Source organism: Triticum aestivum, chromosome 2A, assembly GCF_018294505.1.
Source record: "Triticum aestivum cultivar Chinese Spring chromosome 2A, IWGSC CS RefSeq v2.1, whole genome shotgun sequence".
NCBI lineage: Eukaryota > Viridiplantae > Streptophyta > Magnoliopsida > Poales > Poaceae > Triticum > Triticum aestivum.
Genome location: NC_057797.1, coordinates 787,550,415 through 787,568,200, shown reverse-complemented (window position 1 = coordinate 787,568,200; position 17,786 = coordinate 787,550,415). Strand labels below are relative to the sequence as shown.

At 44.7% G+C, this 17,786-nt stretch overlaps 2 protein-coding genes across 2 annotated transcripts; both read right to left on the bottom strand.

The window, feature by feature from the left end:
* Window positions 1-4,639: 4,639 nt before the first annotated feature.
* On the bottom strand, window positions 4,640-8,976 carry LOC123191268 (uncharacterized). Its single transcript, XM_044604086.1, has 2 exons — window positions 8,467-8,976; window positions 4,640-5,891 (listed from the first exon to the last, which is right to left on the bottom strand). Exons 1-2 carry the CDS (start codon window positions 8,847-8,849, stop codon window positions 4,820-4,822), a joined length of 1,455 nt encoding a protein of 484 aa, XP_044460021.1. The 5' UTR covers window positions 8,850-8,976; the 3' UTR covers window positions 4,640-4,819.
* A 3,426-nt stretch (window positions 8,977-12,402) lies between these two features.
* Window positions 12,403-13,992, bottom strand: LOC123186813 (peroxidase 47-like). Its single transcript, XM_044598512.1, has one exon. It carries the CDS (start codon window positions 13,971-13,973, stop codon window positions 12,702-12,704), a length of 1,272 nt encoding a protein of 423 aa, XP_044454447.1. The 5' UTR covers window positions 13,974-13,992; the 3' UTR covers window positions 12,403-12,701.
* Window positions 13,993-17,786: the final 3,794 nt, after the last annotated feature.

Below are 17,786 nucleotides of genomic sequence, written 5' to 3'. Positions count from 1 at the left end.
GAAGTGAGTGGGAGCACTATAGAATTTCTGATGAGTATATGTTGTTGACGTATTGTTGATCAGAAATGATGTAGAATTTCTGGAAAGCATATAGGGTTATTTGAAAAGTGTTTTTCAATGGAAAACCTGGATTAAGCTACTTGAACATTGAGCATCAAGATCTATAAGGATAGATAAAAAATGCTTAATAGTACTTTCAAATGAATACATACCGTGACAAGATTTTGAAGGAGTTCAAAATAGATCGGCAAAGAAGGAGTTCTTGGCTATGTTATAAGGTGTGAGTATTGAGTAAGACTCAAGACCTGACCACGGCAGAAGAGAGAGAAATGACGAAGGTCGTCCCCTATGCTTTAGACGTAGGCTCTACAGTATGCTATGATGTGTACCGCGCCTGAAGTGTGCCTAGCCATGAGTCAGTCAAGGGGTACAAGAGTGATCCAGGAATGGATCACAGGACAGCGGTCAAAATTATCCTTAGTAACTAGTGGACTAAGGAATTTTTCTCGATTATGGAGGTGGTAAAAGAGTTCGTCGTAAAGGGTTACATCAATGCAAACTTTGACCCTAATCCGGATGATTCTGAGTAGCAAACCGGATTCGTATAGTAGAACAGCTATTTGGAATAGCTCCAAATAGAGCGTGGTAGCTGCATCTACAAGATGACATAGAGATTTATAAAGCACACACGGATCTGAAAGGTTCAGACCCGTTGACTAATAACCTCTCTCACAAGCGAGATATGATCAAACCCCATGGGTGTTGAATTCATTACAATCACATAGTGATGTGAACTAGATTATTGACTCTAGTGCAAGTGGGAGACTGTTGGAAATATGCCCTAGAGGCAATAATAAAATAGTTATTATTGTATTTCTTGTTCATGATAATTGTCTATTGTTCATGCTATAATTGTATTAACTGGAAACCGTAATACATGTGTGAATACATAGACCACAACATGTCCCTAATGAGCCTCTAGTAGACTAGCTCGTTGATCAATAGATGGTTATGGTTTCCTGACCATGGACATTGGATGTCATTGATAACAGGATCACATCATTAGGAGAATGATGTGATGGACAAGACCCAATCCTAAGCATAGCACAAGATCGTGTAGTTCGTTTGCTAAGAGCTTTTCTAATGTCAAGTATCATTTCCTTAGACCATGAGATTGTGCAACTCCCGGATACCGTAGGAATGCTTTGGGTGTACGAAACGTCACGACGTAACTGGGTGGCTATAAAGGTGCACTACAGGTATCTTCGAAAGTGTCTGTTGGGTTGGCACGAATCGAGACTGGGATTTGTCATTCCGTATGATGGAGAGGTATCTCTGGGCCCACTCAATAATGCATCATCATAATGAGCTCAATGTGACTAAGTAGTTAGTCACATGATCATGCATTAAGGAACGAGTAAAGTGACTTGCCGGTAACGAGATTGAACGAGGTATTGGGATACCGACGATCGAATCTCGGGCAAGTAACGTACCGATTGACAAAGGGAATTGCATACGGGGTTGCTTGAATCCTTGACATCGTGGTTCATCCGATGAGATCATGGTGGAACATGTGGGAGCCAACATGGGTATCCAGATCCCACTATTGGTTATTGGCAGGAGAGGTGTCTCGGTCATGTCTGCATGATTCCCGAACCCGTAGGGTCTACACACTTAAGGTTCGATGACGCTAGGGTTATAAAGGAAGTTTGTATGTGGTTACCGAATGTTGTTCGGAGTCTCGGATGAGATCCCGTACGTCACGAGGAGTTCTGGAATGGTCCGGAGGTGAAGATTTATATATGGGAAGTCCAGTTTCAGTCACCGGAATAGTTTCTGGGGTTATCGGTATTGTACCGGGACCACCGAAAGGTGTCCGGAGGTCCACCGGGTGGGGCCACCTGCCCCGGTGGACTTGATGGGCTGAATATGGGAGGGAACCAGCCCCTAGTGGGCTGGTGCGGCCCTCCCCAAGGGCCCAAGGCGCCTAGGGTTGAAAACCCTAGGGGAGGGGGGTGCCTCCACCTTGCTTGGGGGGCAAGTCTCCCCCTCCTGGCCGCCGCCCCCCTCTAGATGAGATCTAGAGGGGCCGGCCCCCTCTCCCCTTCCCCTATATATAGTGGGGGTTTTGGGGCTGCCAAGAACACGAGTTTCCCTCTCTCCTGGCGCAGCCCCACCCCTCTCCCTCCTTGTCTCTTGCAGTGCTTGGCGAAGCCCTGCTGGAGTGTCACGCTCCTCCATCACCACCACGCCGTTGTGCCGCTGCTGGACGGAGTCTTCCCCAACCTCTCCCTCTCTCCTTGCTAGATCAAGGCACGGGAGACGTCACCGGGCTGCACGTGTGTTGAACGCGGAGGCACCGTTGTTCGATGCTTAGATCGGATTCGTCCGCGATCTGAATCGCTTCGTGAATGACTCCACCGACCGCGTTCTTGTAACGCTTCCGCTTAGCGATCTTCAAAGGTATGAAGATGCTCATCTTCTCCCTCTCTTGTTGCTAGAATTTTCATAGATTGATCTTGGTGATGCGTAGAAATTTTTTAATTTCTGCTACGTTCCCCAATAGTTCATACATAAAGTTCCATACACACTTATTCTCATAAAACAACATACAAACTCTCTAGCTAAAGCATTTAAATGCAACAACAACAAATGCGATCAAGCTGGAAACTAAGGTAACAATTGATCCAACAACATAATGATACCAAGCCTCACTATCAATGGCATATTTTCTAATCTTTCTAGTCTTCAAGCGTTTTCTCCATCTTGATCTTGTGATCATCGAAGACATCGGCAAGATGCAACTCCAATTCCATCTTCTCGTCCTCAATTCTTTTCAATTTTTCTTTCAAATACTCGTTTTCATTTTGAACTAAATTTAACCTCTCGACAATAGGGTCGGTTGGAATTTCCGGTTCACATACCTCCTAGATAAAAGTATCTATGCCAACTTGATGGGCATAACTTTTTATAAACACGAAATGCAACAAATAGTTATAAAAGAGAATATACCACATGCGAATCTATAAACCGGACGAGGGCCGACGGGGCGGATATAAAAACCATGACACTATGTATAACAAACAACATACAAGTAAGATAATTATACAAGTAACTATATATCTAAATCACAAAAATAACATGATTTTTTATATAAAAAGATAAGAACAAGAGGCTCACCGCAAGGTGGTGCCGGCGACGGGACGGTGCGGGTGATCGACGGTGGTTAGGATGGAGACGGGAAGGCACTAAGTAAACCACACCTACATATGCAAACTAAGAGTTATTTTGAGCTCAAATTGCATATAAATCAAATAAACTACCACATATAATTCCTCCCAAATTACTAAAACCCACAAATCACTATACTTATAGAGCATTATAAGAGCTAATCTAGCAATGAGAGGTGAAAGGACAAAGTTGCTAACCTTTGTGATCATTTGGATGGATGGGGTGCCTTCAAATCTTGACAAATTTTGTGAAAAATGAAGGATGGGCTCGAGAGGAGAGGAAGAAAACAGAGAGGAGAGGAAATGGAAGAACATAGAGCTCGGGCTCGACGAAGGGTTTGTATAGGATGATCTTTAGTCCCGGTTGGTTATACAAACCGGGACTAAAGGTGCATCTCCACGAACCGGGACTAAAAGTGTTGGTGGGGCCGCAGCCTGACAACAGCCTGCCACCACCTCTTTAGTCCCGGTTCGTGGCACGAACCGGTACTAGATGTTTGCCATGAACCGGGACTAATGACCATCGCCCGCCTAGCCGTTGGGACCGGCACTAATGTTCACATTAGTGCCGGTTCAACCACAAACCGGGACTAATGAGCTTCACATTAGGTCCTTTTTCTACTAGTGTAAGTATTTAGGACGAAAAGATGTGTCTCGAGAATACTGAAAACCTGGAGATTCATGCTTTTGGGCCAGTCTGATGGCGGCAAAGAAACATCTCTTCCGCTCAGGGTCCTTTGCGATAAATGACAGCCCGAAGATATATTTCTGTGAGGATAAATGGTTAGGCAATGCCACTCTCCGAGAACAATATCTAGTCTTGTACCGCATATGCAATAAAAATGATACACTTACGCACATGCACCGGCCATACGGGCCAGATATTTACTTTAGAAGGGATTTGATTGGACCCGTGAAGGGATTTGATTGGACCCGTATCTCATCATGGCAAAATCTTCTATCCATATTAGATTAGATTAACCTCACACATGGAGTGGATATTTTTCGCATGAGTCTCACTACTTCTTGGTCCTTCATAGTTGACTCTGTGTACCATGCTCTTAGGCATCCAGAGATCTCAGTGGAGAATAATAAGAAAATTTGGAAATCACGACGAGTTTCATACGATTTTTCTAATGCCGATTTATTAGTTTTTTTTTAAGTTTAGGAAGTCTAAGTTTGGATGTGTGCATCCTAACTATGCAGAGGCCGGATGTTACTCATAATGCATTGTATCCTCTTGATGCTACATTTTGAGTTAGTAAAGGCGTCATTTATATGTAAAAAAAAAGACCTAGTTTATCAGCACCGCAGTAAAGTGACCATCATCTCGAGGTCCTATAACTTGTCTTTTAATTACCTTGTGTTGATGGAGAGACAGAGAAGAGATGACAAAATGAGGTAGGAAATAGATTCAACTTGCTTGATTGTATTGATGAGGGGCTTATAAAGCCAATTACAAATCGGAGTAAAACAAAACAATTCAAACTGAATTTGGAGACAGCAGGAAAACCTTGTTCGGGGCGAACCTTTCCATATCCAAACTCTTATAGTATTCTAAACTAACAATAATAACTAGGGATAACTAGTCACGGCATGGGTTCGACAGTGATTGTAGTATCAGACACACTAACACCCCTATAAATGCCATCTGTGAAGTGGTGAGTAATTTCCTGTCCATTCAACAGAACATCCTTCTGCTTGTATGAGTATGGGACATCACATATACCTTGTGACTGAATCGCTGTCACCAAGACCTTGGACATTGGAGGCACAATGACTTGATATTTCATGGTGGTCTCTCGTGTTTTCGTTATAGTTTCTCCCCAGCTATATCCTCCTTGAAATTCAGCACTAATTTGTATTTCCCCTTTCACTATGAGTGGAATCCCAGAGTCAATGGTTGACTTGATAGCCACTTTCAATGAAACACTAGAACTCCAGGTACTCTCCCTGGTCTCTTGGAGTTTGAATTCTACGTCTTGTGTGCCGGGTGTAGGGATGTCATTGATAAGATGAGCAGTTTTTACATCCTCGAGTTTCTTGAGCTGAACCTTAGCCTCATCCAGGTGGAACTCAATGTCATAGATCTCTCGAGAAATAACCGGCTCTTCCAGATGGAATCTTGCTCGTCCTACCATGCTATCAGCACTAGCATTGAGGCAGTCAATCTTGCCGTCTGCGGTTAGCCTCTGACAGAAGCTGCCATTGCCAAGGTTTCGAAGCGCTACGAAGTCATCCCCGATGATCACCGCCTCGAACAAGGTGTCACGGTTGTTGTTGGTGGTGTCGTGTGAGTCGGCCCAAATCCAGTCCGGGCTGCGCCTCCAAAACTTGCTCTGGAAATCAGATTGTAAACGGATGGATCCATCATCATTGTTGGTGAGTGTGTGCGACGCCCTTGGATCTGTGATGTCATCTTTCGAAACGCATACATAATTATGATAGCCGTTGCTCCATACACCCAGGTACTTGCCGTTGTCACCTTTGAAAGATACATGTGCAGGCAATTGCTTATGCTGCGACAAATCCACAACAGTGAAGCCACTACCAACCAGCAGAGACTTGTCATCTTCTTGGTCAGATGCTAGTATATGCAAATGGGCGACATCACCACTGGATAACACGCCAACATATTTGCCCATCTGGGAGTGGAGGAACCTGCCATGCAAAGCATAGACAAAAGAGTTAACACCCTAGCTACTGTAGTACTGTCAATCTATAGATTACCAAAGATAGACAATCTAGAGTTAACTAATTGGGATACAGATAGAGAAAACCGCTTCGTACGTGGTCTAAGCTACAACAAGCGGAGGTCCGACCGCTATTCAAGGCGGTGTCTACGCGGTTGGAGCAGGTGGCTACGGAGGTTTTTACCCAACATGGATGGCAGCATAACCTCCGGATCGGTCCATCTCACCTTTCGACATAGGCACAGTGTCGGTCTATAGGACTGTACAATTGCCAATTTGTCGGTTTTTGTTTTCTTCTGGTTGTCAGACTTTTGTTGTTCGGCTGTGTGCATCCTAATTATGCAGAGGTCGGGTGTTGCTCATAATGCTTTGTATCCAATTCATGGTACATTTTGAGTTAATAAAATCGTTCTTTATCGTAAAAAAGATAGAGAAAAACGGGAGATTGTTTATTCAAGGGACCTAAGACTAGCTTAATTGGGTCCATGCGTAGTAGCAGGCATTCATATACAATACAGTATATATGTTTGAAGAAAACGACAGCCGCACGACACATTTCTGTGTAGAGGAGGTGTGAGCCGTAGTGTTCTAAATGGAACATAACAAAGCTCCAGGCCCTGACGCCTTCCCGACACGGGATGGGAATGTTTACATTTTAGTGCAAGTTTGCACGTTCTACGTGGTCAGTCATCCAAATTGCGTCCAATTTGTATCCGTCCCCAAGTTTTATAAAAAAAATTGATCATTGATTGGACGGTACTCCAAATATGTTCAAAGTGGGAGCGTATGCCTTATTATATGGTCTCCTTAGCTATATAGAAACGATTTGGTTTTCAATGGCAACAGCTCTCTCCGTCAGATTATTTTTTGATGTGGTCTATGCTACACCGAACAGAATACTGACCGTTGTTCAAGACGATGGGTACGTATGCGGTTGGAGCGGGTGGCGAGGGAGGTTTTTACCCATCATGAATGGCAACATAATCTTTGGATTGGTCCACAACCTCCGTCGACATAGGTATAGTATCGGTCCTATATGACTCTACTGTTGTCTCAATATGTCGCTTTTTTATATTATCTTTTGTGAGACTGTTGGTAGTTGGCTGTGGTTGTGAGGAGGCCAGATGCTACTCATTATGATTTGTATCCACTTAATGTTTCATCTTAAGATAATAAAGTGCCCTTTATTAAAAAATGTTTGACTCGAAAGTTGGTAAACTTGATTTTCCTTTTGTCATGAAAGCCTTTTTTCCAGCTCAAACCATCCGGATATGACCACATCTGGAATGTTAGAATATACGATGAAACAAATAAATTGAAGCTTTTGTAAACTTTGTTGAAAATGGTACCCCCACCCATCCATAATAAGTGTTGTGGTTTTGAATAAGGTTGAACTAAGGTTAGTTTAAAACTATGACATTTATCTTGGATTAGAGGGAGTAGTATACCTTAATAGTAAATTATTTACTCAACAAACCAAATAATCTTGGTACAAAGCAAAAATAAATAAATAAAATAAAATATTGTATGGAGCCAGAGGTGAATCGAGATGCCCCGGGAGGTAGAACAAGCCCGCAAAGCCGGTCAATACCGACATTGCACAAGCATGAACTACGAATCAATGAAACTACAAATGAACCAAAGTCGACCCAAAAAAGGAACCAACATTCTTTCTCAACTCATGATGATGATAACATATCATCAAACACAAATAACGTAATCCTATGTTGCAACGGTCAGAGCAAAGACAGTGCGCATATGTGTGGTGTAGCCGTTCGTCGCCACAAAATATTGATGGTGTGCCTAATGTAGTAGCATGAACTTTTCATATCACCCTAATCTCATCATATTGTGTATTTTCATTATATTGATGCATCCAGGCATTTCTAATCTTTGCCAAGTGAAACCTGCACTGCCAATTTCTTTTTCAAATTTGGGAAGTGAAGCAAATAAAGTGGATGCAGAGAAGACCCGCACGAGGGAGGAAACAGGATATCCACACGGTGGTAATAGGATGGGGATATGATATTCAGAACGTGATGAAAAACTGCATGCTACCTACGCCCAAGAGACGTGGAGTGTAGCCGAGGCGAGGAAAGCATGGGAAAATACATCTGAATATGTATTTCCTTTCGTAGAATCGTATTGGACAAGATTCAATTTGGTTCTTACCTCTCTTGAATTTAGATTGTTCTAGTCTCTTTTCATTAGAGTATCAGAAAAGCATGTGGATAAATGCTTCTAGAACACATGAGATGGTAGAGTTGGGTGTTTAGTTAAAAGTCCACGTGACAGAATTCTATGAGTTGAAAACTTTATCCAACGGATGATAATGCTCGAATTTGCATCTCTTGACTGTTGGATAGGCATATCCAATGACTAATATTTGAAGTTATTGGCACACTATATAATGGAATAGATAATGTAACACAAAAATGGATACTAGCTACTAGCTACGCGTACTAAGGTAGTAGTAGAATAGAAGAAGAGAATGCAAAGTAGACTAGTAGTGTAAAAAAGATGCATGCATGGAGCCGGCCAACCTGACGGAGCCGTCCTCCTCCGAGGCCGGGGTGGGCTTAAACAGGGTGCATGACGGCTTGGACAGGTCCGCCTCCGGTTCATTGGCGGTGCCGATGACCCAGCGTGCGTCGCCGTCGCCGTCGCCGTCGCCATGCACGCGCTGCTGGGACACCCAGTACTTGTTGTTGTGGCAGCACCTGACGTGCAGGTGCCCGTCGTGCTCCTCGGACGCCTCCAGATAAAACCGGCAGCGCGGGTTATTGACGCCGCCGTCGCCACCGCTGCTTAGCTCGACGATACTGCCGCCCTGGCTCTCGTCGTGGACGGAGCACAGGTAGGTGTTGTCATGGTTTGATCGGAGCGCAACACATTTGGGCGACCCGGCCGTCACTAGTGGAAACATTTTCTATCACTCTCTACTAGCTACACACACCTACTCAACAAAGGAGGAGAGGAGTATGTATGTATGTATGTATGTATGTATGTATGTATGTATGTGGGTACTGATCAAGAATACTGTTGGTTTGGTTAGGGCTCGATCAGCATATTTATAAACCGGCGCGCCAGATCTAGATCTTCTTTTTTAGGCGACATCTCATCTTTCCATTTGCATCCAAGCATTTGGGATTGATCTCATCTTCTTAGTTTTTTTCTTTTTTTTTGAGAGAGCGAGAGAGAGAGAGAAATGTCATCTTGTTAGCTGCTGGGACGAAGGATGATGTACGTACGTTCATGGGCCCCCCTTTCATTTGGATAGAAAGATAACGTCGCACCAAGTATGTTGGATTATCTGTCCTGCTGTCATTTACAACGTCCATATTTTCTGCTTGTGTGTTACTACAAGTTATAATAGAATTGTTACTCCTTTTCCAATCTATATTACGCATATTACTTGTCGCTGCTTCAGCATAAGGAACTATTTTACATTTGCACACCGCGAGTCTAAATGCTAAAGCTACACACTAATACTCAAAACACTTTAAACACCAACTATATACCATCAAACTCTTTTGCCCCGCTTTATATATAAAAAAACCCGTAAGCACTATAAAAAGAAAAACCAATTCCGTGGTAATATGTGTATGTCACAGCAGGTCACGTTTTCTGTTACACATGTACATCCATCACGATTTTATGACGGAATGAAGATATTTATACATGTGATGTTATAAAAATGTTTCATGACAATACTCAAATTATCATCACGGAAGTGTCCACTTCCAGGACAATAAATGGCGCGTCATAAAAGTGATTTCGTTAAGGGTAACCGACACGTGGTAAGAATCTGCTATGTCACCGGCCTATTGTGTACATTTATAGGTACAGCCCGTAAGAATGGTGTAATTCGGCCCGTCACCGGCCTATTGTGGATTTCTCATCATTACGGCTCATGGTCACTTCTGACCCGTTAACAATCTGCTATGTATTTTGGCTCAATTATGGTCCGGTGTGTTTTCTGCCCTAGGCAATGAGGGAATCATACATATAAGAAAATTATATTTTAATAGTGTAAATTATAGTTTGAATTTATCATGTAAAATCACATGTCTAAGCACCATGGGATCCCAATTAATTAGGCTATAATATACACACTATTTCCTTACTACTGGGTGAAATTACTGTCTTGTGGGAATACTATTGGGTGCAATTGTTCTGACATATTGTTTAATACTAGAAATGTAGTGGTGGATCCAGTCCAATGGACGAGAGTGTCCATTAGTAGAATTGTTCATATGGATTTATTTATTTATGTTATGATAGGAAATGTGAGGGTGCCTAATTACCTGCATACTTTTGCAGATGCTATGCCAGGAATGTAAAGTGGAAATGCTAATAGTCCCTGAAGAAATGCATCGAATTGCTTCCACAACTTCCCATCCGAGCTTGAGGAGTCGTAGCTGATTAATCGCTTTGCCGTGATGCTGAATATCATCTACGATAAGGAATTTTTGGAGTTGCTTTAACCATCATGTATATATTATAAGCTTTGCTAATTAAACAATAATAACTTGTAGCATATCCTAATTAATCAAGTTGTTTAGCTTAAACCATAACACCATTAACATAGGAAGAGGCTGATACAAGGACATACACTAGAGGTTGCCTCTCACTTCGATGCTAGGATGATCAAGCCAGGAGAGCAGACTAGCTTGGGCCGTCTGCTGCACTTCATGGAGCAGAACCAGCCTGAGGTTTTCTGGGCCGAAGAGTTGAAGTACCAGTGTCCTGAGGTGCTTGTGGAAGGTCTCGAGTTTTGCAATAATGCAGTCGGCTCCCATGATTCTCATGATTTACTCGGGATACCAAATTTGGAATAGATTCTCTTCTTTTTGGAACACTAAGTTGTTCAACTCTTGATCCAATGCATGGAGACGATGAGGTCTTCACCGATCAAATTTGTCCTAAAAATCGGACCATACCTGAAATTGCAGCCGTCGTGAATTCCTTCAAATTTGGAATTGTCCTAAAAAAATGTTCTTCTTGATCCATGAACACATATGTGAACATAAACGTGCATACCTATATATCGAGACGTCGCTTCAAGAAGGGGATGAGCTCCAGCGATGGGTTCCGGGCGAAGAACTCGAGCGACTCCGGCCCCGAGGAGCGGGAGACCCCTCGACCCCCGCGCTGTATGGTGGACCCATGTTCCATCTCATGACCAAATGGATTAACCACGCAGTTAACATGCTCACAGCCACAAGAAGAACCCAAGGCATGGCCGGAGCAGACTGCCCGACATCTGCATTGCATGTGTGTTGTGTTCACCTTCACTGGCAAATTAAGGTGCAGCGACCCGGCCGGGCAGTTCTAATTTCCACACTCCGACCTGGCCCCTATTGTACACACAGGCATATACTCGTATAAACGTGCAAGTGCAATGCGTGGTCCGCCGTCTTTGAAGAAAATTAAGCTCAAGGATCTATCTATGTTCGTGGGCAAACATATATACATATATATAAAAATGTGGTCATATATAGATCCGCAATTACAACAGAAACATATAGCTAGTCTTCTTCCTGTTACAACAACAAACATATAGTGTTACACCGACGGCAACGTGTTCGTAGCAACACATCAAAAACTGCTTTGTTTTCCACGAGGCCTCCCGGCCACCTCCCTTCTTTAATTTCACCTAGTTGATAGTTTCTACCGCTCCAACTATATGCCCACATTTTCCTTGGAAATTCAGTTGCTAGCATGCTTCTCTGATCTACCATCGAACCCATAAACCGGTCTAATGAAACGTGATGAACCTGAGTCTAGGCAAAAACTCTTCCATGAGTTTGGTGCACCTCAAATTTCCATCCTTTTTTTTCCTTCCAAAAGTTCGCGGGCTGAATTACTTGAAATGATTGTGTGCGATCTTTAATGGCAAAGCCCATATAAGACAATAATTCCCGATTAATCTCTAAAGCTCATATAGGTTCATTAAATGGTGGTTAGACGTGGGCCATTGCACTGTTCATTAAACCATCGTCATCTAAGAATACAATGCCATACAGAAGCTAGCACGCTAGCGCACACATCACAAGGAGACCCGTGGTCCAGATTTCAGGAGTATCTGGACCGCCAAAGGGGATTTCGGATCCAAAAGCCAACTTCTTACTTTTGTCTATGAATAAGTGTACATCTAACTTTTGTATTAAGTTAAGGTTTTAAACTTTGACTAACTTTGTAGGAAAAAATAGCAACATTTATGACACTAAATTAGTATCAGTAGGTCCGTTTTGAAATGTACTTTCATAATATACCAATTTGATTTCATATATCTTACTACTCTTTTCTATATAGTTTGTCAAAATTTTAAAACTTTGATTTGAGACAAAAGATAAATGTACACTTATTCGTGCACAGAGGAAGTACTCTTTATAATGGCAGTAGGTGATACTACATCTCTCTATAGCCAGCATGCTCTCAAAAAATATAGCTAGACCACTTTTGAGGAAGGAGCATGGTCCATGCATTATCAAAGATTTATTTTGTTTTTTCTTTCCAGAAAGCAAAGCAGTTCTCCTCCTTTGACAAGTCCGTTTCTTTGATCATGCTTTGCATGCATGCAGAAGTTCAAGTGTACACATTATGCATCAATCATATACTGGGGTTGCACCTACCTACCTAGCACGTTTATACATGCATGGAGCACGCATGCATATATACGTACGTGTAGGCTTATTATTACATTGGCCTGGCCATGCTATATATACGTACTTATCTTGCATGCCGATATATTATATATATACGGGCGGGCGGGCTAGTTGAGGAGCCTGCAGTTGAGCCTGACGTTGCCGTCGGGGTTGAGGTCCAGCTGCCCCATCCTCCCCATCCCCTGCACGAACGTCTCGAAGAACGCGTCCGGGCTCTCGGCGAACTGGTTCACATACATGGCCGTCTCCGGCGACCCGGTGAGCAGCGTCTGGTCGGACGTCAGCAGCCCCCTCCTGGTCTGCAGGCCCTTGAAGTACTCCACGTCGAAGGCGTTGCTGGTGGCGTCAAGCTTGGCCGTGCCGCCGTCGCCGGCGGCCTTGCAGGTCTTCGCCAGGGACGCCGCCATCCCGGCCTCCAGCGTCGGGTCCATCCCGTTGCCGGCCTTGCCGAAGCCGCTGAGCCGGTTCTTGAAGTTGGCGCAGTGGGCCTGGCCCAGCGTGTGTCCGCCGGAGAGCGCGACGAGCTCCGGCACCGTGAAGCCGTGGTCGCCGACGAAGACCTTGATGAGCTCGGCCGCCTTGAGCGTGGCGGCGGGGAGCGCGGAGGTGTCGTCGGCGCGGGAGAGGGAGCCGTCCTTGCGGCCCGTGGGCACGTCGTAGTAGGGCCCGCCGGCCATGTAGACGGAGTCCCGGGCGGCGAGGGCGAGGACGTCGGCGCAGGAGACGGTGCCGGGGCACTGCGCCTCGAGGGCGGCCTTGACGGCGTCGATGACCTCGAAGCCGCGCAGTGACTTGTTGGTGAGCGCGTCCTTCTCGGCGGTGCCGTGGGCCTTGGTGGAGTCGAGGAGCACCGAGGCGTCGCAGCCGCGGACGAAGCAGTCGTGGAAGTGGAGCCGGAGCAGGGAGGCCGCCAGGGTGGGGTCCTTGGCAAGCGCGGCGCTGACCACGTCGCGCACGATCTCGCCGGCGTACGGGCACGTCATAGAGTAGTACTCCATGCTCAGACCGTCACCACCGGGAGGGCCCATGCCGCCGCCGCCGCCTCCCCCTCCACCTTGATAGTCGTCGTATCCACCGTCGTATCCGTACCCACCGCCACCACCGTATCCTCCTCCTCCTCCTCTTCCGCCGCCGCCACCACCACTATATCCTCCTCCTCCATACCCTCCACCACCACCGTATCCTCCTCCTCCTCCTCCTCCATACCCACCACCGCCACCACCACCATATCCTCCTCCGCCGCCACCGTAGCCTCCTCCTCTTCCTTGTGCGGCTACGCCGCCGGCCGCCGCCAGGAGCAGCATCAGCACGGACGCTAGGGCAGCAGTGGTGACACTAGTGGAACGCTGCCGCTTGATGTTCATCGTGGCCTTGCCCATTGTGGTTTAGATGGATATGTGTTGGAGGTTTGAGATGGGTACTGGGGTGCATGCATGCATGGGTATTTGTAAACCGGACAGATGAATCCATGGATCTGCGTGCAGCGTGGTTGCATGAATAATAATGCGTGCGTACGTCAGATGGCATGCAGCTAGCTAGGTATTCATGCATGGAGTATAATATTCAGACATGCATGTGCGCGCACCAAACCATGCACACCGGCCGCCACTAGCATATATACACTCGATTCTAATGCAATATTGTAAACTACTAGTCAACGGATGGTTAGAGCATCTCGCAAACGCTGTCCAGACAGCCGAAGCCATCTAACATGGGCTTGTATCGATCCGCGAGGCGGTCCAGACACATTTTCTCTTTTAAGCCGGAGACAACTCACGTTTTCACCCTCAAGCCAGAGACAAATGTGGGGAGCTTTGCGGGAGTCCGGACACCAGACACGTAGGACTCCGACACCGCCACCCACTCAAAACCCTTTCCAGACCCTGCGCCTCCATCTTCCCTATTTATTCTTCTTCCATCTTTCTCTCTTGCCTTCACCGCTGCTCCACCACCCCATCCATCACGCCACACTCCTACCGTAACTCTACATCTTCGTCACCTCCAGCGATCCATCCCGCTTCTCCTCCCTCTCCGTTCAACCCTTGTCTTCCGGTTGCCCCACTAGGTACCATCCGCTACTGCTATACTCACCATGCCCGGCAACTGTTCGATGGATCGCTGGAGCTAAAAAACAGTTTTCCCTTCTTCTCTGTAGCAATGAATTTCGATTTGGACTACATATACAAGCAGTATGTTGAGTCGTACGACGAGGAGGAGTACTCCGATGAGACAGCGATGATGCATGTGGTCCTTGAAGACGCGGAGAGGAGGAGGAGCATGTTCTAAATTTCAAGGGCTCGGTCAAGGGTTCAGCTGCAATAGGGTGTGCGGCCATTTGACACTGATGGCCGACTACTTTGCCCCAAATGCACTCTTCGCTGACCATTTTTGCCGACGTTTTCGAATGCGCAAGACTATCTTTGATCGTTTCTACCATGTCGTCCGGTCCTATGATGGCTACTTCATCCTAAATAAGGACGCCGTGGGAACGATTGGGATCCCTGGTTACCAGAAGTGCACGGCCGCACTCCGGATGCTTGCATATGGCACGACCGCTGATTCGTGGGACGAGTACCAACGGATGTTCGAGTGCACATGCGGAGATGCCGTGGTCTTCTTTGCAATTGTCGTGGTCGAGGTGTTTGGACTTCAATACCTGAGAGAACCAACTATGGCAGACACCGAGAGGATCTTGGCAGTCTCACAAGATCTTTGGATTTGGCACGCTTTCTTTGGCATGCCCGGGTCTCACAATGATATCAATGCGCTGCAGTGATCATCATTGTTTGTGTGGCTGACTGAAGGAAAAGCTCCTCCTTGCCACTATACTGTCAATGGACATGAGTACAACATGGGCTACTATCTGGTTGACGGTATCTATCCTCCATGGGCTACCTTTATCGGCCCATCTCTAACTCAGTTAGCCAGAAAAAGACTCACTTTGCCCAAAGACAAGAAGCAGCTAGAAATGATGTCGGGAGGGCATTTGGAGTTTGCAGTCTCGTTTTACAGTTGTTCATGGACCTGCTAAACAGTGAGATACGGAGACCTTGTGGGAGGTGATGACATGTTGTGTGATCATGCACAACATGATCATCGAGGATGAGGGTGAGAATGATGCCGCGGCTCTAGAATTTGAGAACATGGCTGATCCTATCCAACTTCTTGACCAGCATCTAGCCACATTTCAAGAGTTTATTCAAATGCATCAACAAATTCGGCACCGACCAACTCACGAGCAGCTAAAGGGAGATCTGATTGAGCATCAATGGACAGTTAAAGGGGAAAATAATGTTGGGATGTAATATTTAAACTTTTTAAAATTTAAACTATTGCGGAATGCGGCTATTTGAACGTCTATACCCTATGTATACAGCTATTTGATCATGCGGACTTAAAAAAATGAAAAAGGCCGGATGTATGTAGCTACGATTGGATGATCCAGCATTCGTGTTCACGGACTAATCCCCCTATCTACATATAGATGTGGGAGGAAATTTGTGGGTCAGCCGTTGGAGAGGCCCTTATCATCACGTTCGTTGGTTCGTCGGTTCTAGTAAGGTTTACCTGCTGTGTGCCATCGGGACGATGGATGGATCGATCTCAAGCTGGCTAGCTAGCTAGTGGACAACTTAATAATGCTACCAGATTAAGTGAAGTGACAGTTCACTCATCTTTCTTTCAATAAGCCTGTTCCAGGCTAGGTATGTAATCAAATCGGATTAAGATACGTTATGCGTGGGTGGGTGTCGAGTGTTTACATGAACGTTTATTTTTTTTCTTAAGCCACCCAATTTGAGGTACCTAGCTAGCTAATGGATATCGATGAGTGGAGTATAATGCATGCGTGTGTGATATGGATCATCATGCATCCATCCTCTCAAGGGAAGGCATGAGCATGAGCATGGCTAGTGTGCATTGTCAACATCCAAGTTACGGAGTGGGTCACTAGCTAGCTAGCACTACTCTCTCCCTGCTCTACTCCTTGCAAGCAAGCATGTGTTTAGCCCTCATTAGTTCAGTTATACTCCCTGCACACTCATAATATTAGATGTTGTTACAATCCGTTTTTATAGCTTAAAAAACATCTTATATTGTGGGATGACGGTAGTGTGTACGTCTTGTTTTACATTGCGCTCCAGCCTAGCTGGCTCAAGATGTATAATGAAGTTTGTAACTTATTCCCTCCATTCCTAAATATTTGTTTTTTTAGAGATTTCAAATGGACTACCATATATGGATATATATATATATATATATAGACATATTTTAGAGTGTACATTCACTCATTTTGCTTCGTATGTAGTCACTTATTAAAATCTTTAGAAAGACAAATATTTAGAAACGAAGGGAGTAACATGCATGGCCTACTATTTTCTTCTAGTGTTGTGGCTGCATGTGTTGTTGTAGACGGCACGTATGTACGACTGTACGTTGTCAAATGGATGCGCCAGCCACACCCATGCATGCTGCCATGATGCATACATCCAACTTAAACTTACTTAGCGACCATGCATGCATGTTGTGAATAAGTTTAACTGCAGTGAGTGCATGCATGTAGATGAGCAGATACATGCATCGATCGATAGTGCACGCATGCACGGTCCACTGCTAAGTGGAATAATCCGCGCGCATGAGACGGTACAAGCTGACCTCAACACTCCACTAACCAATGACACATGCATTTTTGCCAGCAGCCTTTCCTTTTTCTCTTCTTTAAAGATAAAAAATACTCCCTCCGTTTTTTTACTCTGCATATTAGAGTTGACTGCAGTCAAACTTAGTAAAGTTTGATCAAGTTTATTCAAAACAATATAAACATTTATTATAATAAATCTATATGATGTGAAAGTTCATTCAATAATAAATGTAATGATGTCGATTTGCTATCGCATAATTTAATATTTTTGTTTACACAAAGCTTGACTTTGACCAAAGCTAATACGCGGATAAAGTTTTTTCTAAATGATTAAGTTTTTACTATTACTTTATTGATACATGACCCCACCAAACTCTTTCACAAAGTCTCTAGGAGCACTTCTGTTAATCTGTAGCCCGCTTTTTTCCCCTCTCTTCAATAACTCAACAAATGTCTGTCTCAAAATATATGACACTTTTGGTCTAAGTATAGACAAAGTATTACATTTCGAGACAGATTGAGTATTATATATTTAAATTCTTACAGTGTGTCT